Raw genomic sequence first — 22,558 nt, 5'->3', positions numbered from 1 at the left:
AGAAACAACAAGATTTAATTTTCTGTAAACCTCAATTAATAGCCTGGGCTTTTATTTTCATTAGTCTATGGAATTACCCTGCCTATTTGGGACAGGTGTTTTTATGAAATGGTCCTTTAATCATTTTCAAACATACAGCAAAGATAGGAAAGACTACAAAATTGTAAATTTATACCAGAAACAATTACAGCTGTGTACAACATTTACAGTAGCTCTTAAATCTTGTTTTCTTGCATTGTTATTCATACATAGTTATTTTGTCTTTCTTGAACAGAGGAGTGCTGCATGATTTGGTAATAATGTACAAATGTGATTATACTGGACAATATTGCAATTGCAATTTAATACATAAATGGTATCATGAGTCTACTTGCTTGGTTATCAAGAAAAATGAAGAAAACATTGATAGTTTTAAAGTGTGTATTTCTCAACTCAAAACATACAAATACTAAGTAATAAGTAAAAAAAAATACAAAACCTCAAGTTTTAATAGTAATGCTTTCAAAATAACTGCTACAAAGTGAAACAATGGTACTACTGTAAACTTGGAGGCCTTTCTGCAAGTGCTACTTGGTCAACCTTCTATGTAAATATGTGGTTGTATAGCCTGGCGTTGCAGCTGCAATTACATTAAGTGTGCAGGACTAGAAGAGATGTTGATTAATTTAGTCCACTATAACTATGATTAAAAGTGTTAGTCATATCAGACGTTGACTACATTTTTTCCATAATGAAGACAAGATTAAAACCAGCTAGAATGTGATCTATGATGAAAAAACTTTGACGAAAAATAAGTTTGGTTTTTGTCAGGTAGATTAAAAGGTAAATTATAGGGATGTACAATATTGGATTTTTGTCGATATTTACAAAACAATTTTAACCGAACAGATATCCATACCGGTGTTTAGAAGTAGTCCAGACCCAAAATTTAATCTCTTAAAACACACAATTTCAAGCTTGAGGATAAAAAAATTAACAAATTTCAAAAGTGTAAGGAATGATGAATAAAGAAAAAGACTTAAGCTGATGTAGGTCTGTCAGTAAAGCCAATAACTCCACTAAATTGTTTGTTTGTACAGCCAATATTAGCAGCTGATGCACGTATATTACAGGCAGATTTTTATAGACAAAATATCAGTTCTTAGTATCAGTAGAAATGTTCATATCTGCCAATTCCAATTTTTCACTTTTTAAGCTAATATCCGCCAAACCTGTAACAAAGTGATAATATCGTTCATCTAGAGTAAATTAGTTTTCTATGGATAATTAAAATATGTGATATTTCTCCACTGGGTCCATCAAAACGCAACAAATCTGTGGTTCTTCTGCATCTTAGCTGTAGAAAGTAGGGATACCAGGTTTTCCAAGGTGCACAGAACACATGCATGATTTGAGACCAGAATTAGGGAAAAAGAATACATTTTTGACAAAAGTTTGACTAAAATTTAATCTTTTTTTGGACTAAAGCTGGATTAAGATATTGCCGAATTTTCATCAACCAAATCTAAACTAAAATTATAAAGGTTAGAAATAACTAAAATGTGACTAAAACTAATATAAAATTTGATTTCAAGACTCAGGCTACATTTAGTAAATAGCTGTCAAAAGTAACGCTGATGTAAACTGTTCAACTTAGCTATTCTTGAAACTGTGTATGTGTAATGCATGGGCTGAATATCAGTGCTATTTCCTGGAATCTCTCTCTCTATATATATAGTATATGAATATATATATATATATGTGTGTGTGTGTATAAAAATAAGTATAAACTATAAACTATAATCCCATTTACATCTTCAAATAATCAAATTCTTAGTTATCTACAAATTTGCTGGTCACTTAAATATCAGGATAAAGTAAAATATTACAGCAATTACAATTTGCTGATACCACCAAATGTCTTGTTTTATATAAACAGCCCTGATCCCAAACAGTTTTTGATGTGCTACCACATACTTTACTTCTAAGGGGTTGGGTAAGTAATTAAGGTCTAGGGATTAACAATACTATTGGTGCTATTTGACATATTGTGTTTCCATAATCATGTATGAGATGAAAAGCATAAAAAGTGAGTAACTTACAGGAGCTCCCTGAGCACCACGAGCTCCTTTAGGTCCAGTTACACCAGTTGGTCCCTGAAAAAAAGACAGGGGAACAATGAATTATGTTGGAATCATAACAGGGTGACTTTACTGTACTGTAAGCACTCAGAAATGAGAATTAAGATTAATTTTGTTCCCCCAGAAATGTATTTTGAGCACCTACCACAGGTCCAGGAGCTCCAGATGGTCCCTGGGGTCCAGGAGCACCACCCTCTCCTTTCTGTCCAGCTTCACCGACCTCTCCCTTAGCGCCAGGCTGACCATCTGCACCCTGGATGTTTAAACAAAAAGTATTATTCAGAGAACGTTAATTGGTTTTAAGTAGTTTATGTTGACCAAAAGGTGATCGGGGGACTATACTTACAGGAGGTCCAGCAAAACCAGCAGGCCCAGGAGGACCGACCTCACCACGGTCACCCTGTGAGAAGATGGGAGAGACTCAGAGTCAGTGCAAGCTTTGCTCCTCTTAAAAAACAGAGAAACTGCCCAGCCTAAAACAGCTGTATCAGACTCTGAATCCAGATTGGTCAGATATGTGTGCACATACTAGGAATCTGACTTTGGTAAATTGTGTGTTTTATGTGTATGCATTCAAAATATCAAACTATTAAACACAAATTCTGTACATGTTTAAAAAGAACAATTGTGCAGAGGCAAGGAGAAAAGACGCTGAAATAAAAAAGAAACAAAAGGTAAGTACGCAAGGAGGATGATGAGGGGAATGATATTTACATGACTATATGTGATATAGTGATGGCAGTGCCACTGATCTTTGCCTGATAATAACCACCAAAACTAAGTCTTCATCTTTACCTCTCAAGCCTCTCAAAGGCAATACTGCAAACCACTTCTTATGAGGTTAAGTTCATCTGAATTATTCCCTCCATAAAACAACAACAAGACTCTGTCATGGACAAAGGATCCTACAAATCCCATAATGCCACCATTTCTGCAAAGATGTTCAGGGAATGACAAGAAAAGGTACACAGAAACAAAAAAGAGGACTTACAGGAGCACCACGAGCACCAGGAGCACCATTAGGTCCAGAGAGTCCAGTCTCACCCTGGAAAGGAGAAAACCAGTCAATCAAACCACTAAAACTAAGTATGAATAGGTTTAGACACATTGTGCATTAGAAGTCTGATAATTCAGACTCAGCTGACAGCGTCTTCCTGTCCCACATGGTTCTTACCTTGGCGCCGTTGGGTCCAGATGGGCCAGGAGGACCAATTGGACCAGTCAAACCCTGAGAAAAGAAATGAACAGGTAAGATGTAGAGATACAGAGAATCAAGATTGGGTCAAGTGGTAGCTGCCAGAAAACTTGACAAGAGGAATTGTTTTGAACCCACTCTAGAGCCATCCTTTCCAGGAGCACCCTCAGGTCCCTTTGCTCCATTGTCACCCTGTAGCAAAAGGAGAAAAATTGCATTTTAGCCATACATTGAACCCCAAGGCTTCTGGTTATGACATTTAATGAACTGAGTGACATTAAACAATCAATAATCATAAAAAAAAGTGACTTTTTGACAACAAAAGAACCTGTCACTCACTCTGTCTCCTTTTGGTCCAGGGATACCACCAGCTCCCCTCTCTCCAGGCATTCCCTGCAGGCCGGGGGGTCCCTGAGATCCAGGAGCACCAGCTGGTCCAATAGCTCCCTGATTTGAATTAGAAAATAAATTGTGATCAAGATTGTTTCGTGACTGCTAAAGATTGGATGATACTAATATCATTTAAATGTATATATGAAAATGACACCACAGCTGACAGCCAATTAGCCTAGCTTAGCAAAAAGACTCAAAACAGATGACAACAGCTAGCCAAAGATGTGGTTACTAAATTATCTGGAGCTCACTAGTAGTCTTAGTTTGTTTCATTTGTAGAGAAGCTTTGGAGTCAAAACTTCCTATTCTAAATTACAAGTGTTATGTCCAAAATCACACTCTCATTCCCTATTCCCATAGAAAACTCTTTACAGTGTACTATACAGTTTGCTCATCAGTTCAATTTAAAAAAAGAATCTGGACACTACTCCCGCTGCAATAGAAACGTATAGCATCAACAGTTGTGGATCAAAAATAACAACAGAATTTCACTGAAAACTAAAAAGTACAAAGCATATTTGAGCAATAAAAAATCAAATTTGTTTGTGCATATGGACAGTGTCTTATGTCTGTATTTGGCATAGGGGAAACAAGTTTTTCTGTTGTAAATCCACAGCATTTTATTGAAACAGATTACATATTTCAGTAAAAACGTCTCAAAATATGAACTTGTCAGTGTATATATGTCCCTATCATCTGTTTGTCATGTATGAGAGCAGTTAAACATCACTTTCCTCTCATTTAAGCTGTGAACTGCTATGTATAATGGTAAATATTGATGGGATAGCCATCATTTGTTGGCTACTTTTCACAGTGCATTCTGGGATACAATGAGTGCATTATACAAAGTATAACGATGCTCACTCTGGATTTGGGCAGCTCTACAATATGCCACAGTCACTATATATAGTACTCTATATAAAGTACACTAAAAAAGGGAATAGTATTCGCAGTTAAAATATGAACATGTCAGGCGCCGCTTTAGCTCAGTTGGTAAAGGCAGGGCCGATATCCAGAGGCTGAGGTCCTTGATGCACTTGGTACAGTTTGATGCATGTCTTCCCCCAGTCCCTTTCCCCATGTTTCTTGTCATCTAAAATTCTCTAAAGCTTTCTAATGTTTGACTGGATCAGGGCAAAAAGAATAACATATGCAGTGGCAGCATCACCACTAGATAAATGTCCTTTAACCTCTATCCCAGGGATGTCCAAACTATGGCCCAGAGGCTAAATGCGGCCCGTGGTCCATTTTTTATCGGCCCACAGCAAATTTTGAATATAAAATTAATTATGGCCCACATTAGAACATGAAGCTTTTGCTTGACTGTATTGTAATTCTTAGTTTCACCACAAGGCACTGCTACCATGCTTATTCTGTAAACAAACATTTTGACAGGAAGAATTTATTGATGTCTTTATCAATTTGTGATCACACTAAGACAATACTGTAAATGGTAAACATATTGGCCTCCAAAGTAATAATCTTATCTTGATTTATAATTCCATAAATAATTACCCCCCTAAATAGCAGCACCAACCAGCCAGGGCCAACCAGGTCCCCCTGAAATCTGACTGGCCTCCCCAAAGTCCTTAAATTGATTGGCTATTTGCTTTATCAACCACTAACTAGTCAGTGAGCACACTCAATCACTAAGAATATCTTAATCTACATTAGACTGGTTTATAACTTTAATATCCTCAAAGCGTGGTGTAGGAAAGTGGTCCCATCATTCTTATATATTTCAATATGTGGCCCTCAGTGGAAAAAAGTTTGGACACCTCTGCTCTAGGATCTTGGATCCAAACTGTTGGATTGGGACCCAAAAATGGGTCATGACACCAAATTTAAATAAAGCTTCCCTATCCCAATAAAGGCAAAGTCCCCAAAAGTAATCTTTAAAAATTATACATGTATGAATATTTGTGGTATGATGAGATCTCGTGCCACGAGATCTCGCAAGATCAAAACGCCACAAGATTTCTCGGAATGGAAAAATCAATCTCACAAGATCAATATTGTGCAGACACTTGGAGCAGCAGCTCTCCTTACAGAAAACAATACCAAACTGGAAGTTATAAAAGATCACAACAATGCCCTAGACACTTTAAACTGTTGGTGAGAGAATTAAAGATTTTGTAGAATATCAAAATGAAAGGTTTGATTTGAAGAGCATTAAAACGTACAGTTTGAGTCAGAGTTAGACAAGATAAACTGTTTGGAAGCACTGATAGCCTATTCAGTACAACAGGAGTTAGATTAAACAATTTTGAATAGACCTGAATGCTTCGCAATCATAACTTTCAGTTGTATAAAGGATATATTATCCACTCGTGTTTCTTTCCAAAATTTAAAAAAAAAAAAAAAAAAAAGTGTAAAATCTCATCCCATCTCATGTCTTGTGGGCCCAAATCTTGTCTCATCTCGTAAGATAAATATCTCGTCACACCCCTAATGAATATGTCTGCTTGAGATTAGATGGCATATGTAGTGAAAAGTGATTGATTTCAAACATGTCAGAGTGTAAGGTGGGGGGTACAGATACTTCCTGAATTCTTATTGTTACTACTTTGTTGCAAGGCAACATGGATATATTCCAGGAATTTAGCAAGCCAAGCATTACAAATTGGATAGTGATCATCATTCAATTCTTTGTTCTTTTTATCATTAAAATCAACAATAAAGTAATGCTTACATGTCATCAATGCAGTACTTAAATTAAAGAGCTCTGCAGCAATTTTTTAAATAGATTTTTCTGGATGCATTTGAAGGGTCAACTTAAGGATGAGAATTTGAACCTTAAGACAATATCCATGCCAAAGTCTTCCACTTACCTTTGGTCCATCAGATCCAGGTGTTCCAGGAAGTCCACGAGGTCCCTGTAGACCCTGAGCTCCAGCACCACCCCTCTCGCCTGGGAAACCACGCTCACCCTGCCAATAAAATGCCCAGTTAGATTATTTGAAGAATCAGGAATACCAAACATACATTAATAACTGTATTTAACAGCATTACATCAATTCAGAACTGGCTCAATATGTTTTTGTGCATGTTGGAAGCTGCTGGAATCAACAATATCATGGAAACTTACTCTTGGCCCAACAGCACCAGGAGCTCCAGCCTCTCCGGGAACACCCTGCAGAGTGAAAAGATGGAGCCGTTTTATTCCTGTTCTTAAGTTTTTCAAATCTAAGCTTCTTTTGAGCTTTCTTTGTTAATCCTTTTAACCAAAAACATGATGTTACAATGTAATGAAAGTAATTACAAATCCTTAGAATTTCATGAGACCGAGATCATTTAGATGAGCATGTATGTTACATACATAAAGAAAAATGTATTCATGCTGGAGGATGAATTGTTACTACAGATACTTTGTATAAATCATATAAAATCAAATTGGCCAGTAGAAAAAGATTGTTTACATCAGATAGAAAAGGCCTTAGGAAAGAATAAGTAAAACTGTCATTATATGATGATGGTTATATTAGACTGATGCTTGAGCTTTCTACATGTTAGTTAATTTTACTGTCTTAACAAAAGACTATAGCCTGTCTATAACTTCCTCTACATGTGCCCTTATTTCCCTAAGAGTAAAGATAAGAGGGCAGAAATACCATCATTTTGCATGAATTTAGTACTGCTTCGTACAGCTCTAGACCCACAGTTTGAGTTAAAAGGATTTCTCAACAACAATGGACCTAAGGAAGCAACTAATCCCAAGTAACAAGTAAACACTCACCTGGTCTCCAGGTTTTCCACCCTCTCCTGGGGCACCAGTTGGTCCAGGCAGACCCTGTTCAATAAGAGCAAAGGGATTAATTACATCATATCTGCCAAAATAGACTGTCATTATTAATAGCTTTGCTGTTTTCTTGTATGAACTACTCTGGGGGGCACAGACTGTTCAACAGCATATGTTGCTCAAAATTTGATAGTAATACTGAATATGATCAAGCTTTAGACTTCTGTGTTTTAGATTTGATGAGACAAAACTCACCTGGAAGCCAGAGGGTCCAGGCTGTCCCTGCTCTCCTCTCTCTCCAGCAGGTCCCTTTAAGAGAATCAAACACAAGTGATCAGTCAAGAACAAAAAAAAGACTGTAAACTGTCTCTTTATAGTGAGACATATCTCAGGGTATGTAATAACATAGAGATAGATACTCACAGCAGGGCCAGGAGGTCCAGCAGCACCAGTCTCACCATCTTTTCCAGCCAGACCCTGTTCAGAGAAGATTGTTTAAGTTATGAAAAATGACACAGAAAATAATAGATATATCCATTAAGTTTCAAAGTTAGTTTATTGAATAAATGTACTCACTCTCAGACCAGGACGACCCACAAGACCCTTCTCTCCTGGCTTTCCGGGTTCACCCTTTACAGAAAAAATCACAGTAAATAGTCTGTAGAGTCTTTTCCTTGTGGTAGTTTCAAGGAAAATATGATATTTGGTCTTATAATAGATTTTTTTCAGATGACATATGTTCAGTCTGTACATTATTATTTATTTTTAATCATGTTATTGAGTATAACTAGAGAGACACCTTAGGGTTCCTATGCCACGCTAACAAAAACTCACATTGGCTCCCTTTGGTCCAGGGAATCCCATCACTCCAGGTTGTCCACGGGCTCCCTGAGGACCAGGTGGGCCGGGGCGACCGTCCTCACCAGCAGCACCCTGTCAGTGGCACAAGGTAAGAATTAAAACCACAAAGATATCTACAAATAAAAATAATAATTAGACACAAAAATATGTGTCAGATTATTATTTCATGTATAGTATTACATGTCACATTTCACATTTCATGTATAGTAAAGTATGACTGTTTGACTACAAGGCAACAAAGAACGTTGGGTATAAGTGGTACTATATTTAGGTTGCAGGCTCTGTGCTTACTAGTAGACTGTGAGAGACAAAAAAGTGTGCAGCCTTGTTCTTGATAAGGCTTCCATGAGGGTTGAGTTTGCTATATTGTGTTTTTCATATTCTAAAGTACTATCTTATCTTAACATACTTGTGGACAGTCATTATTAATAGATATGCTGATTTTCTATTCTATAGCAAAGTCTCTAATCATGAAGGTAAGTGTTTAAAGTTTAAGCCATATTCTACCTTCTTGTGCATTCATGAAATTTGGTATTCATATCAAGCAGAAGCTAAGCAAACATTGAATCAGCCTAACTCCTACCAGTGGTTAGGAGCTTTTTTAAAAAAATTTAAATACTATAGCTTTCTAAAAACATGATGCAAAGCAATTCCTATAAGGTCAATATTGTACTTACAGAAGGCCCAACTTTGCCTTGAGGACCAGCATCTCCAGGACGGCCAGTAAGACCCTTTGAAAGGCACACACATTTTAGAGATTGTATCATTAAAGGAGTCTTGATAATGCACAAAATCAAATGAAACCAATTAGATTCAACTCACAAAGTTAGATTTTAATCTGAGATAACAAAGGATAAGCAACACTTTTGGATGTTTCTTAGTGGGATAAATGTAACACTCACTCTGGCTCCGGGGAGACCGGGCTCTCCTGTTCTTCCAGGGTCTCCAGTAGCACCTTTAGGCCCAGCAGCACCAGGAACACCACGGTCACCAGGGGCACCCTAAATAAGAGAGATGAAAGGAGATCAGCCTTTCAGTTATATTTCAAACTGGTACATCTCTTTAATTATCAAGTTCACTTAGGTCAAAATTAAAGCAGAAGTTGGATCTGGCTGCAACCAATGACTAGGACACAGGACCTACCTTAGCACCAGCCAGTCCATCCTGACCTGGGAAACCACGGTTACCAGGAGCTCCCTGGAAAGAATCAAAGTAATACATGTGATTAGAATCTACATACGGAAGCAAAATCATTCAAATGCTTGTTTTTCACTTTTATACTTATACATCATGATTACTTACTCTCTCTCCTGGAGGTCCAAGTGGTCCAGCAGCTCCAGGCTCTCCTCGGGCACCTCTCTTTCCTTCCTCTCCTGCAGGGCCAGGGGCACCTTGAGGCCCAGCAGGGCCCTAGACAAGTAAAGATATGTAGGTAAATCTTCCCTGTTGATCAATTATTAAATGCAATGGTTTATTAGGAAAAAAAAAATAGCAACTTACAAGCTCTCCCTTGGGTCCAGCTTCACCTTTCAATCCAGGAAGACCAGGGTCTCCCTAAACATTGGAAGAAATAAGACTGTCAGAACAATAGATACTCATTTAAGACAAAAAATATCAATGTTTTACAGAGTTTGAAACTATTCTACTATCCAAGTGACATACAGATGTTCCCTTTGGTCCCAAAGGTCCTGTAGCTCCCTGTGGTCCAGGTGGGCCGCGGGGGCCTGGGAATCCAGGAGCGCCAGCAATGCCAGGAGCACCCTTTAAAGAAGGAGGACACATAAAGACAATTAGAATACAGAAAAGGGTATTTTTTGAGTATCAAAGAAACTCAAGCTTGTAGAAGAACTTCAAATTATAAAAGAGAGTAGACTTAATTATCAAAGATATTCGTGTTATGATAAGATTGACAATCTTGCTGCGACTGAGAAATGAAATATATGAGATGGGCTATGCCATGTACCTTATATTTACTGTCAGCTTTGATAATTGTAAAAATTCTGAAACGTTTCAAAATCCTTGTATCAAAGTACAACTCAAATAGTAACCGCGACTTGAACATTCTTACATGTCTGGCAATGTTCAAGTGTTTAATCGTTGTTGATGTTATGTCTTGTTAAAGAAAGTAGTAGAAAAAATATTATAAAAAAAATAAGGAAAGTTGACTTACAGCAGATCCTTTAGCTCCAGGAATACCATCAGTACCAGGGTTACCCTATGGAGACACAGGAGGAAGGATTAATGTATCATATTGTGCAAAACAAGCTGAATAAATAACCCCCAAAAAATGGATGATCGAAAACAAACCGATGCTCCAGCAGGTCCAGGAGATCCTGGGGTGCCAGCCTCTCCACGGGGTCCCTGTGCTCCTTCAGATCCACGGGCTCCGGTAGGGCCAGCCTCTCCCTGACAGAACATGAACACATCTGTTAGTCACAGGTGAGGAGAAAGTTCTCTGTTCTAGATTTAATCTGTATAACGGTGTGTTTTGCGACTGTTCTGTCCATTCTTATGTGCTCAAGCTGAAAAATCCATCTATTTCTGAGTTTAGAAGAATTGAAGATTTTTATTCTAGGGCCTGTTGTATTGGAGTTAATAAGGATTGCATTTCAAGTAACCATACATCTGCTGTCAAAAACTACTTCACTGATTTATAAGGTAAAGAACTGAAGATGCAAAGTGGTAGGAAACACCTGCACACCTGTCATTGTTTTATGGATTATATATAGTGTTCAATAGAATGATACAAGTTTATTAGGATAAGTTGATCCAAACACACCTTGGCTCCAGGAGATCCTGGGAAACCTGGAGCTCCAGCAGGGCCAACAGGTCCCTGTAGACAGAGGAAAACCAGCAGGTTAGAGCACCTTTCTTCTCAATGTCATGTGAAATATTTCTAAATGAATATTAAATAGATGCAAAGTGGGAACTATGATACATACAGGAGGACCAGCAGGACCAGGCAAACCATCATTTCCACGGGCACCCTGAGGAGTAAAAAGACCACACAGTCAGTTGCGTATACAATAATGAAGAGAAAATAAAATGGGTTTCTAAAGGATTTAATGCTGTCACAAAAATACAGTTAATTTATCAATGATCAGAGGATTGAAGGTAAAGTAAGTTTGTTACTCACTGCAGCTCCAGCAGCTCCTGGACGTCCTCTCTCACCAGGCAGACCACGTGGGCCCTATAACAAAAGATGCAAAGGCTAAGTTTATCTTGAACTTTATGAAAATCAAAGTTTTAATTATTCATCTTTGCTATTAAATATGTGCTTCTATTTCATTATACAAACACCAAGAATCTAGCTGCCTTCATAAAGTACTGGAAACTAACCATTGGTCCAGGGGCACCATTCTCTCCAGCAGCACCAGACTCACCCTAATGGGAACAGAAATCAAAATCATTACCAGAATCAACAAACCACATTTTAAATGGTAGATAACTTTTTACAAAAAAAAAAAGGCATATGTGGCGCACTTGCCTTGGCTCCTGCAGCGCCAGTTTCTCCCTTAGCTCCATCAAGACCAGGATGACCCTACAGAGAAACAAGACAATATTCATCAGCACTAAGAGAAACATAAGTCCTCAGTTTTAGGTAATGAGAAAGTACCTTTGCATCAAAACATCTCATTCTGTTGAGAAATAGGGGCAGAAACACTTACTCTGTGTCCTTTAATTCCAGGGAGACCAGGAGTTCCAGGGAATCCACGAGCACCCTGAAATAAAAATGTCGAAGTATTACGTGACTGAAGTCATTTCTATTGACTTTACTAATCATTAATGTGTTGAAATCCTGGAGTAAGCAAAAGATAAAAATGACGGCATGTGCTCACCTGAGGCCCTGCAGGCCCACGCTCACCAGCTTTTCCAGGTTTGCCAGCCTCACCCTTGGAACAAACAGGAAGTAGGATTATTTACAGTTAAGGAAATGTACAGTTGTCCTTTCCATTACTTCTATGCCCTGCCCCTTACAGTGGTAGAAAGACATGCAGCTGCATGTATTTTGTGAAGTCATCATTCTCACCAGTATTATTAGGAGACAGATGCCCTCTGGTGGCACACAGTATGACTTACAGTATGTGAAGCTATGGAGCTTATTTCATCTAATTATAAGCTAACAGAGAGTATTGTGAAATAAAAACAGTAATAGAATCACAATAATGAGGTAAAGTTGAATAGTTGCTTTATTATTTCAGACAAAATAGAAAGACAAATACTGCAGGATTTGCAGTTGTGTTTTGAAGGATGTGCAGTTTATATGAAGATTAAATCTTGACACTTACATCATTTCCAGGTTTTCCAGAAGGTCCAGGTGGTCCACGAGGTCCCATTGCACCCTTTTATATGGAGAACAATAAGTCAGTTAGATGTGGCAGTAACCTTGTTTCCTTTGCTATAGCAATATGCAATACAAACATTGAATGGTGACCTTTTATTGAACTAAATTTGTTAAACTAAGTTAGTTGTTAAACTTGTTGTAAATCTTCATGATAATTTGCTCATGATACAATTTGATTTAGTTTTTTTTAGCAATAGTTGTTCTTAAACCCTAAAATTAAACTGCTTATCTCGACCATTACAATTCAAAGACAGGCTGATGCAGCCAGTCTTCTACTTACAGCAGGTCCAGGCTCTCCAGCCTCTCCAGGGCCACCCTGGAAACCCTGTGGGCCCTAAGGATGATAGAAACAGGAAGATGGATTAATTTTTCATTCTTTGAAAACAAAAAAAAGGTTCGTTGTATTTCCAAGTTTCTGGCTTGATCATGACAATTAATGACATGATGATGTATTTTTGTAATAAATGTACTTACAGGAGCTCCAGAAGGTCCGGGGGGACCACGAGGACCCATGGGACCCTGTGAAAGGTACACAACTTAATTACAAAGTGAAGTTTTGATACAAAATAGAGGGACACGTCTTAAAAAGATGTTAGGTGGATAAAAAATCACAGAATTTAAGCACTTTCAAGTTGTAAAAACCTTCAAACCAATTTCCATTTTGGGCTAAGAACATTTCAACAAACTCAACATAGCTTTTCAATATCATATCCTTTGCCAGTATTGTATGACCTTTTCAAAACCTATGTCAAGGGACTTTTAATTTCTAATTGAATTTTAAGAGTTTTTCCTTAAGGAAAAATGAATGTTATTAACAATCCAACAAACATGCAGGTGTACAATCAGCCAGAAGTAAATAAAAGTCAGCTGATGTTTCTGTGTGTCACAAGGGGTTTGCTCTACCACAAGGTGGCAGCATTGCAATCATCTTGGGTGTTTTTAAGGCCCCCTCTGACAGTCACTTTGAGAAATGCGAGTAAAGTGAAGGTGTTTCATCATTATGGGATATAAACTGTTGCCTTAACCAAAAAAACTTGTGTGATAAACCCAGAATGCAGGGTTTTACTCACCATTGGTCCTTGCATCACACCCATCTGAGCACCTCCAGCCTTCTCATCAAAACCTCCAGCCAACTGAGCAGCAAAGTTCTAAAAAAAAAAAAAAACAACAAAAAAGACAAAGACTGAGAGTCACATCATGTCGTTTATCCCGTCTGAGCTGCCTGAGTTAAGTGGGCCATTACACAGAGCAGCAAGAAAACAAGATTAACTGAGTGAATGACTTAAATTGCCACCATGAAAGAATGCAAGGGGAAAAAATAGCTGCACCTGCTTGATGCTAAAGTAAGGCAATATTTTTCACTGGCTGTGATTCTGTAAAAGCTTACTGAGTTTTTTGTGACAGTAGGTTTGAAACCCATCTAAACAGTCAGAATCTTTTCATCAACTTTAGTACTTCAGTTGTGGTTGCTTTCTCACTACTTCCTGTACTTTGCAGTGATTTTACCAACACCCAGGAAATAGAAAAGTCACTGATTGTTCACAGTTCAGTTAAAAAAATTCTACCATAAGCACATCTCCACACATTTGTGCATCCTTTTTTGTTTCAGCTACCATTTTGATCACAATGCACAAGTCAAGTAGAGTGTGAGTAGAACAGCAATGTCTTAAGGACTTAAATATGAAGAACAGTCGTTTGTTTTGGTCGATAGTTGTTTATGCCTGAGACTTACCCCTCCAAGTCCTGGTGGGCCAGGTGGGCCAGGGGGTCCGGGGTTTCCAGGGGTGCCAGGCTCACCATCTCTTCCTCGAGGTCCAGGATTTCCCTTGGGAAAAGAAAGGGAGGGTCATTATCTCCAAGTCACATTTCATCTGGAATACTTAAGATGATTTAGTCAGGAAGTATAACTCATAAAAGAAGCAGGAGAGCATTTTCCCACATTTCAATCACTGTGAAGCTAAAACAAGTGCATTAAGCTGTTAGTTGTTTTATTTTAACAATAGAGATGCTTATATAAGTTATGATTACAATTTAAAATGCTGTTGCATCAGCCAATATGGAGACCAAAAACTGCAGTAGCCACATCAACATGACATTAATACTTTAAATTTTCTTTTAATTTTTGTTAAGAGTAATCTAGATTTCCCCTTTCTAAACGTGACGCTTAAGTGGACTGCAGTGCAAGTTATATTGTAGGATGTACATAACACAAACCTATAAGTATGTTTTTTAATATCGACTCCAGGAAGACTAGATGTGCTCTAGGGTACAGCTGATGGGGATCCTCATAAATAAAAAAACAAATAAATGACTTCCTCCACCTATAAATTCTATATTGAGTGGATGAATGGAAGGATGCTTTCTGGACATGGCGTTTTGACTCTTACCCTATCACCCTTAGCGCCAGCTTCTCCACGTGGTCCCTGCTCACCTGGGGGGCCCTGTAAAAACAAGGATATTGGACTTCTTTAGATTTCCATGGTAGCTAAAGTGACTTTACTAACATAGTGTATCAATAAGCAATCTTATTAAACACGTCTTGACTTAAGCCTGAATACCCCAAGCTTAAGCTTTTCCTGTATTCTTAATACTCTTAATAATTTTAATTAAATGAATAAAAATGGATATTTACCATAGGGCCTGGTGGTCCTTTTGGTCCTACAACCTGCACAAAGATGACAAGAAAGCCTATGTCAGGTTTCAGTGGCTTTTTTCATTAATGACTCTTTATAATACGACTAATCTGTCTTAATTGTCTGGCACAAGCAGTTCCTGAAAAACATTCCCACTTTGTAGAAGGCAGACATCAAGCTAAAAACACATTGTGATGAGGATTTCATTTGACAGGACAAGTTTCACCAAAAACATCACCTCCTCTTAACCTCTGCTTTGGCTGACTTTCTTCACCTGACATGTGCACTTGCTGCTATGTTGCTGAGTGGATCTAAGAGGATTTGATGGGGTTCATTATGTCCCAGGAATGCAGGGTTTTCCCTCGTATAATAGAAAGTTCAATTAGGGATTAATGGAAATTCAGGTTGGACTCTTATCAGCGAGTAATTGCTTTTCAGATATGTTTGAAACTTGAGGAAAAAGGGGAAAATCGGTGACTTGGAAACATTAAGCAATAGAAATTTTCTCACGGTTTAAGTAGAGCAATGTTGATTGATCATGGCAATCATGTGCACAGTGCAGGTAGTTATGATTGGCATGAACGGAAAGTGTTGGCTCTTTCAAGGTTCCAAAAAGCCAATAAGGTGTAAAATTAACTCAAAATAGTTTCGTAGTTTTCTGGCTCAGGCCGATAATTAGTGTGTATCAAGCTGTTTTGAGTGAAAGATTCTTTAACGGCACCAGAGTGCAAATTACTTTAGCCGCTACTTCAGTCTGATGAGCAACAGAGGAGTCATACTTACATCTGCGATCTCTCCTGGTTCACCTTTCTGGCCCTGGTTGATCAAAGAAATGATAAATACCATTGGTTTGAGCACCTTAACTGACAAACATACTAATGAGATGTATTCAAAACATCATCTTTTGATATTTTCACTCATTAAGTGAATGAACACCAAGTTTCCCACAACCCACTGGCTCACCTTAGCACCAATTGTCTCTGTTGTTGTAGATGGATGTGTAAAGGGGAGAAAAGAAGAAACAGTAAAAGTGGTTAACATTTGGGCATATTGGGCTGTTTAATTCTTGACTGTGATTCTTAAGTAAGGAGACCTGAAAAGAAATCTGATTTTACAGATGTGATCAAATAGCATTCACCAAACCCAAAAGTAAAGAGCCCATCCAGATTATATTAATAATAATATGCAATTCCAAAGGGATTATGCAGAAGCAAGCAATGATTGGGATATAAATCAAGTACTTAGACTCAATCATCAGAGCAAAAATGTAAATAAAGCAAAAGTAGGGAAAAGGTTACAGCCAAAATAAAGGAGGAGTCCAATGGCCATCTCAAAGCTAAGCTCAAGCTCTATGCTTTGTTTTGTTTTTATATGAAAGTTTTTTATTCAAATTCATTAATTTCCTTACAGTATCTTGAAACAATTCTACTTTGAAGGCCTATGGGATTTACTTTCCTTCATGCAGGACCTCTGATCTCAGCAAAGGCATTAAATTTTTTATGTCAACTCTTTTTTTAATGCTGAAACACACCCTACCTTTTTATTCTTGAACAGTCTGAACCTGTTTGATGAGAATCTATCAACTGGATGGAATATCTAATTATAAAGTCTCTGCAGACACCACATGAGTAAGGTGGCTCTTTTCAAGGCCTCAAGGCCTTTGCAGGTTCTTCTCTTAATGCCTCACATAAAAGGAGAGGTCTTGTTCTTAATTTTGTGGAGATACTTCAAAAAGTCAGCTAAAGCATTAAGTTTGGTTTGTTATAAATAGGCTTCATCTTAGTGTTGGATTAAAATAAGCAGAAGTGATTCCACTGATTAGGGTGAGAACCAGAAAACATGTCAGGATTGATCTTATTCCTCATGATGTAAGCTTTCATTAGGAATCAGTTCCTCCTGATCATGCTGCTACTCTGGTTCCCATCCAAACCAAGCATGTAGCAGGTGTCTTTTGAACAGGAAAACCTCAGGATCTGATTGGTTAAAATAAGTGTGTTGACTTAAACCCAAATCATGAAACTAATATGTTTCAGTGCAGCCAAAACTATCAGATTCACATCTAAAAACTATTATTAGTAGCTGCTGTAGCTCTGATGAGGTAGAGTAAATAGATCCTGAGGCAGTTCCTGATTCAAAAGTGTCAGCCAGGGTGATATAAATGCAAGCTAAAAGAGTAATTTATTTATGGGTATGTGAATAAATAAATTACAACCAATAGGGGCAGTGGCATCAGCCGGGCAGATGGGACAGCACTCTCCGGATGGGATGATAGGGTTGGCACATTCTTTGATCTCCTCGCAGATTATCTCATCACACAGAACTGCTCCGCTGTCACACACACAGATACGACACGGCTCGGGCTTCCACACATCCTTATCATTATACTGATGGCCGTCCTGGATGCAGCCGCCTATCTCCTCTGCCAGCAGGGGGCGCATGGCAAGGGGGGAAAGGAGTAATGAGAGGGTAAGGTTGAGTTTAAGAGAAAGTTAGACAGGGAAAGTTATTGGGAGATTAGACAGTATTGTTAGAGTAAGGGGCACGGCAAGGAAGTGGGAGGGGTACAAGTAATATGGGGTAAGATGGAGGGGGAGTGTTTAGTTAATGAAGGGAGTGACAAGAAGACAGAAGGGAGAATAAAAGTTATGTCAAACAAAAGCTTATCTTTAAATGTAGCGCCATGTATGAAAAAAATGAGAGCATAACAGATATAAAAGCAGTTATTTGCTTGCTGCTAATAAATATGAAGAAAGTGACCATTTAAAGCTGATGAACAGGTGCAGCTCTGACCACCAAAGATGCACTGGAACAAATCAGTAGCTGCTCCTACAGCTCAAAATCCTTCAAGTAACCCAAGAAGCAGGCCTGATGAAAGCTCAGCTTTATCACATTATGGCTTTAATGTTAGCTTTAAATGCAATGTCAACACCAGACACAATTAACAGTCACGTCTGAAGCACTGGTTGAGGTATTTCGCGTCACTGGCTGAGTATATTTAACCTGCAGGCCTGCGCTCCTGCTCGCATGAATGAGCCTCTCTTACAGGGATACTGTGCCCAATTGACAAGCAGCTGCCCTAAGTAAACACGCGGCCCTTTTCTAAATTTCTCCATCTGGATCCCATAGCTGTGTCAAGGGCCAGTGCAAACACATTGAGAAAATAAGAATGGGTGATTTGTTTAATGTATAAAGTTTAGGGCTGTGCTTTCAGACTGTTGCTGTTTGTTTTTAATCAGATTTGTGAAAGTGATACTTAGCACATACATGTTACAAAGCTGCTTAGTACCTAATCTGGAATGAGTTTAAGTACTTAGAAACTGAAATCTTTACTTTCTACTCCACCATTGATTTTTATTATTGCAATTTATTGGTTTATAATAAGAGCTGATTAATGCTTAATTAGAGTAGCAACTGTAGCTCAGTTAAGACCAACTTTCTATAAATACTGCTACACATCAATCATCTGTTGACCCCCTGCTGGGCACCCTGTCCCTTATTCTACTCTCTTCTTGCTACCCTTTGAGCCTGCTAGTCTGGGGTCAAGCCCTGTCTGACCCTGTCATGTCACATCATGAAAATCCTGAAAGTGCCACTGCCTAAATCCTGTATTTGAGGTTAATATAATTCTTACAACTTAGAAAACAGCTCAACTCAAAGTTAACTGCACTGTTAAGAAAATCCTTTCTTGTCCGACCATGTTAAGACAAGTTTTCTGCCACTAAACGATAAAAAGAAGACTCCTGAAGCCATCTGAGGCACCAATATCCTGTGTGACTGTTACTGTGTTACTGGGCAATGCAGAACAAGCATGAAAGGCTGAGCTGCAGGACCCAGGTGAGGACAAACAGACACTTGTTCACCTGGTCCTCCATCCCACACAGATGTGCCTTGACAGCCTCATTTATCCTACAGACAGAAATTATTTTTTACCTGTAAAAAAACTCCAGCAGCCTGATAAGTTTATACACTCACTGAATCAGACACAGTCAACAGCATCAATGTAAACAACATTTGATGAGAAAAGCTGAATCCTAGGCTAACAGAGCTGTTCTCTCACTTGACAAAACTGGCATTTGATTAGTTTCCCTTTATACTTCTCAAACATCACACTCACTAAAAGATCAAGTAAGCATAAAATAAGGCAATTTCATCAAGTCAATAGTCCACATTGTTTTTGCAAGAAAAAAAGGCAAAAAAGCAAGAAAAACTGCAACTTACGGTCGTCCTCTTCCTGACATCTGACCATGGATAGTAAAACAACTTGGGATGCTACAAGTAGCAGAACAGTCCTTGAATCCACAAAGCTGAACATGTCTAAATATTAGACATGCAGTAGCTTGGGTGAGAAGTGAAGGGATGGAAGAGACCAGGCTTTCAGTCAGTGGTGTGTTGAGTGTGTGATCCCAGAGACTTATGGCACCATGCAGTCAAACCCTCCGAAAATCTAAGTGGAATCCAACGCGGGGCCCCAGCTGGCACTCTGCACCCACCGCGTCAGGGCAAGCACCGCGGTTTTATGTCCACTGTGCCTTGTATGGATCTTCGTATATTCCAAAATACCAGTCCTTCCCCCAGACCCCCTGTCAGGCTGAAACCTGAACCTCATTTCCCTCCCCTTCAATCCAGCAGCATCTACTCTCCCAGGGATTTTTTTTAACTCAAGCCCTCCTTCTTCCCTTGACCTGCTTGGCCTGGCCTGGCCAAGAGATGCACCTTCACTTTCACATTAAAAAAGGAGCTACAAGTAGCAGAACAAAGGTCAGGCTCTGGCTTGACCACATGCCACTGTGAACAAAAAAATCTCAGAGCTGACTAAAAGGATAGATTGAGAAACTTTCAGATGGATTTAGATTTTTTCTGTGCCACTATGGCCTATTAGTGATTTAAAATAGCTTTCCTGTAGACCACCCTAATAAAACTTAAGTAGAGATGGTGAGTTGGGTACACAATTAAGTCAAATACATCAAAGTGTATAAGTTTGGTACATAAAGGTAATGACCATCCAAACGATTACAATTAGGGCTGTCAAACAATTGTATGTTTTTAATGAAAATTAATCTCAGAATTTGAGGGTTGTGATTATTCTCCCCTTTTTGGAAACTCAGTTACAGACTGACTTTTGAGTAGATTGAGGACTATAAAAAGAGCTAAGCCATGGAAAAAGGAATCTGTTATAGATTGAAAAGGAAATAAAGGATCCAGGGCTGTCAAGAGTAATTGAGTTATTGCAATTCATTAAGATCCACAATTAGTGCACTCGTTTTCTTTAATCATCCACCACTGCTCCTTGAAGTATCTTTTCAGTTTAAAAAAACTCACAGACAGCTGAGTGGATAAATCAAAAGTCATCTGAACCTTGTTTCATTTCTTTAAAGATCCATAACAAATTCCTTTTCCATGGTTAAGTTCATGTTTTAATCTTTGAACTACCTATAAAAGCAGGTCTGTATCCAAACAGGAAGCCAATTACCCTAAGTTTAAGACAGCAGAAGGATCCAAAAAGACTCAAAAAGTTCTTAATTAAAAATGGTGAGATTAATCGTGATTAACCATAGAAATCCTGAGATTAATCATGATTTAGGATTTTAATCTTTTGACAGCCCTAGAAGAAACAGGAAAAGTGAAATATCTAATAACGTGAGGTGAAGCTACATCACTGTGCCTGCAGGGAGACGCTACAGTGGCTTAACCAAGGTGTGCAGAAAGGGGCAATAAAACATGCGGTTATTCAAAGAAATTAATGCACTAACTGACAACCTTAGCTAAGCATGATTAATCCATTAATGTTGACAGCCCGAATTATAGTCAATAGTCAATTATAGTCTTCTGTATTGTTCAAGTAAATACTAAGTGACATTAAGGTCTTGTTGTAATTACCAAAGACGGCAGACAACATCTAAATTGCAGAAATATATTTTCTCAATGAAAATATGTTGGCAGGTTTTAAAATCTACATGTTTTCTAAACCTAATCTTTGCAGTCCTACATTGGTCTTATTGTACCTGTCTTATTCAAAGTATAGAAGTTAGGAAGAATAATTGCAAATAATATTATTTGCAATTATTATTATTATTATTATTATATAATATGATATTGAGCTACTGAATATGATGCTTACAGACAAAGCATTGCTTTTCTATCACTAGATTTTCTTTTCTACCAGATCCAGCTCTGCTGTATGGGACTTTTCCAATTTTCAAAAGAGGAATGAAATATAAGTGCTTAATTTTTTGTTGTAAAATGAGATGCCCTCTCAGTTAAACCCCTTAGGTTATGGGAACCCACACCAGGTCAGCGGGGTTGTTTGTTTCAGTCTAATCTCTTGGATTATGGATTATTCTGCGGCTCCTTGGGCAACCTGAAAGTCTCAAGCTGACCAATGAACAGTGCAGTTATGTCATGTTCACATTGCAGTCAAACTTTCTGAGGGCCTTGTCTGTTTGGACAAAGACCATTGACAAGAGGTTGTGAGATCCCCTTAAAAGAACAATCCCGCTGTGGTTTGGATTCAAGGAAATTCTTTGTTTTTCCCTCTCAGGAGTTAGAATATATGTTAGTTTATGTATTAAGCTGATATGTTTTATCTTATCTTTATACCCACTTTAACTGCCCAGTATGTCTGTTAAAAGTATTTTTTTAGTTTCAGTAGAAGTTCTGACAAAATAGCACATCTATGCCAGAATTAGCTATTGTAGAGCAAAGCCAGGAGGTTGATGAAACGTCTGTGTGATCTTTATCATATACCTCGCTCTAGATAGCCCAGGTGAATGAGCTTGAAAGGGGGTCTTTGTCACGGGAGAGGCACAGTAATTCCAGGGTCACGACTTCTACAGAGCCCCCCTCATTCCACATACAGGAAAGAAAGATCTGAACCAGCCCTCCTCATTTAAGCTCTCGTCTACAAGGTCTTTGAGTTTGGTGAATTCAAGTTGTATCAAAGGCAGAGATCAGCAAAAAGTTTGTAGTGTAGTAATCTGATTTGGGTTCATAGGATCCCCGTCAGTAAATAGGACATGTGGAAGCTGACAAGTCCACCAATGAAAACATTTCAGGAATTCAGCCAGTTGCCCAGCTGAATCAATAACCTGTGACCTTTGGACAATAAAGAGAGCATACAGTGCCAGCAAAATGTTGCCTAGTTTACTGTGTGAGGTCAAGACATTGTTGCTATGTAACATAAAAGAGGATAAAGTCTTATTTTTTGAATGGGGGTTCAATTTGATACATTTCAGAAGGCAAATTTTTGCACAGATGTTAACAGATGTTAAGACA

The 22,558-nt window shown here is 38.3% G+C and overlaps 1 protein-coding gene across 1 annotated transcript in view; it reads right to left on the bottom strand.

Moving 5' to 3' along the window:
- col2a1a (collagen, type II, alpha 1a) overlaps positions 1-19,598 on the bottom strand; it is a 32,927-nt gene extending 13,329 nt beyond the window's left edge. The window contains exons 1-40 of the mRNA XM_041798840.1: positions 19,505-19,598; positions 17,499-17,705; positions 16,250-16,266; positions 16,070-16,102; positions 15,286-15,318; positions 15,041-15,094; positions 14,386-14,478; positions 13,724-13,801; positions 13,128-13,172; positions 12,934-12,987; positions 12,598-12,651; positions 12,148-12,201; positions 11,977-12,030; positions 11,796-11,849; positions 11,648-11,692; positions 11,445-11,498; positions 11,251-11,295; positions 11,088-11,141; positions 10,616-10,714; positions 10,479-10,523; positions 9,971-10,069; positions 9,809-9,862; positions 9,611-9,718; positions 9,452-9,505; positions 9,211-9,309; positions 8,986-9,039; positions 8,282-8,380; positions 8,024-8,077; positions 7,871-7,924; positions 7,703-7,756; positions 7,445-7,498; positions 6,797-6,841; positions 6,540-6,638; positions 3,655-3,762; positions 3,454-3,507; positions 3,295-3,348; positions 3,112-3,165; positions 2,467-2,520; positions 2,266-2,373; positions 2,082-2,135 (exon numbers count right to left, since the gene is read on the bottom strand). Of these exons, the coding sequence (XP_041654774.1) occupies positions 2,082-2,135; positions 2,266-2,373; positions 2,467-2,520; positions 3,112-3,165; positions 3,295-3,348; positions 3,454-3,507; positions 3,655-3,762; positions 6,540-6,638; positions 6,797-6,841; positions 7,445-7,498; positions 7,703-7,756; positions 7,871-7,924; positions 8,024-8,077; positions 8,282-8,380; positions 8,986-9,039; positions 9,211-9,309; positions 9,452-9,505; positions 9,611-9,718; positions 9,809-9,862; positions 9,971-10,069; positions 10,479-10,523; positions 10,616-10,714; positions 11,088-11,141; positions 11,251-11,295; positions 11,445-11,498; positions 11,648-11,692; positions 11,796-11,849; positions 11,977-12,030; positions 12,148-12,201; positions 12,598-12,651; positions 12,934-12,987; positions 13,128-13,172; positions 13,724-13,801; positions 14,386-14,478; positions 15,041-15,094; positions 15,286-15,318; positions 16,070-16,102; positions 16,250-16,266; positions 17,499-17,705; positions 19,505-19,598 (2,679 nt within the window). The remainder of the gene's footprint in view (positions 1-2,081; positions 2,136-2,265; positions 2,374-2,466; positions 2,521-3,111; positions 3,166-3,294; positions 3,349-3,453; positions 3,508-3,654; positions 3,763-6,539; positions 6,639-6,796; positions 6,842-7,444; positions 7,499-7,702; positions 7,757-7,870; positions 7,925-8,023; positions 8,078-8,281; positions 8,381-8,985; positions 9,040-9,210; positions 9,310-9,451; positions 9,506-9,610; positions 9,719-9,808; positions 9,863-9,970; positions 10,070-10,478; positions 10,524-10,615; positions 10,715-11,087; positions 11,142-11,250; positions 11,296-11,444; positions 11,499-11,647; positions 11,693-11,795; positions 11,850-11,976; positions 12,031-12,147; positions 12,202-12,597; positions 12,652-12,933; positions 12,988-13,127; positions 13,173-13,723; positions 13,802-14,385; positions 14,479-15,040; positions 15,095-15,285; positions 15,319-16,069; positions 16,103-16,249; positions 16,267-17,498; positions 17,706-19,504) is intronic.
- Positions 19,599-22,558: the final 2,960 nt, after the last annotated feature.

Source organism: Cheilinus undulatus, linkage group 11 (assembly GCF_018320785.1).
Source record: "Cheilinus undulatus linkage group 11, ASM1832078v1, whole genome shotgun sequence".
Classification (NCBI taxonomy): Eukaryota; Metazoa; Chordata; class Actinopteri; order Labriformes; family Labridae; genus Cheilinus; species Cheilinus undulatus.
This window is presented reverse-complemented; position numbering and strand designations above follow the sequence as displayed.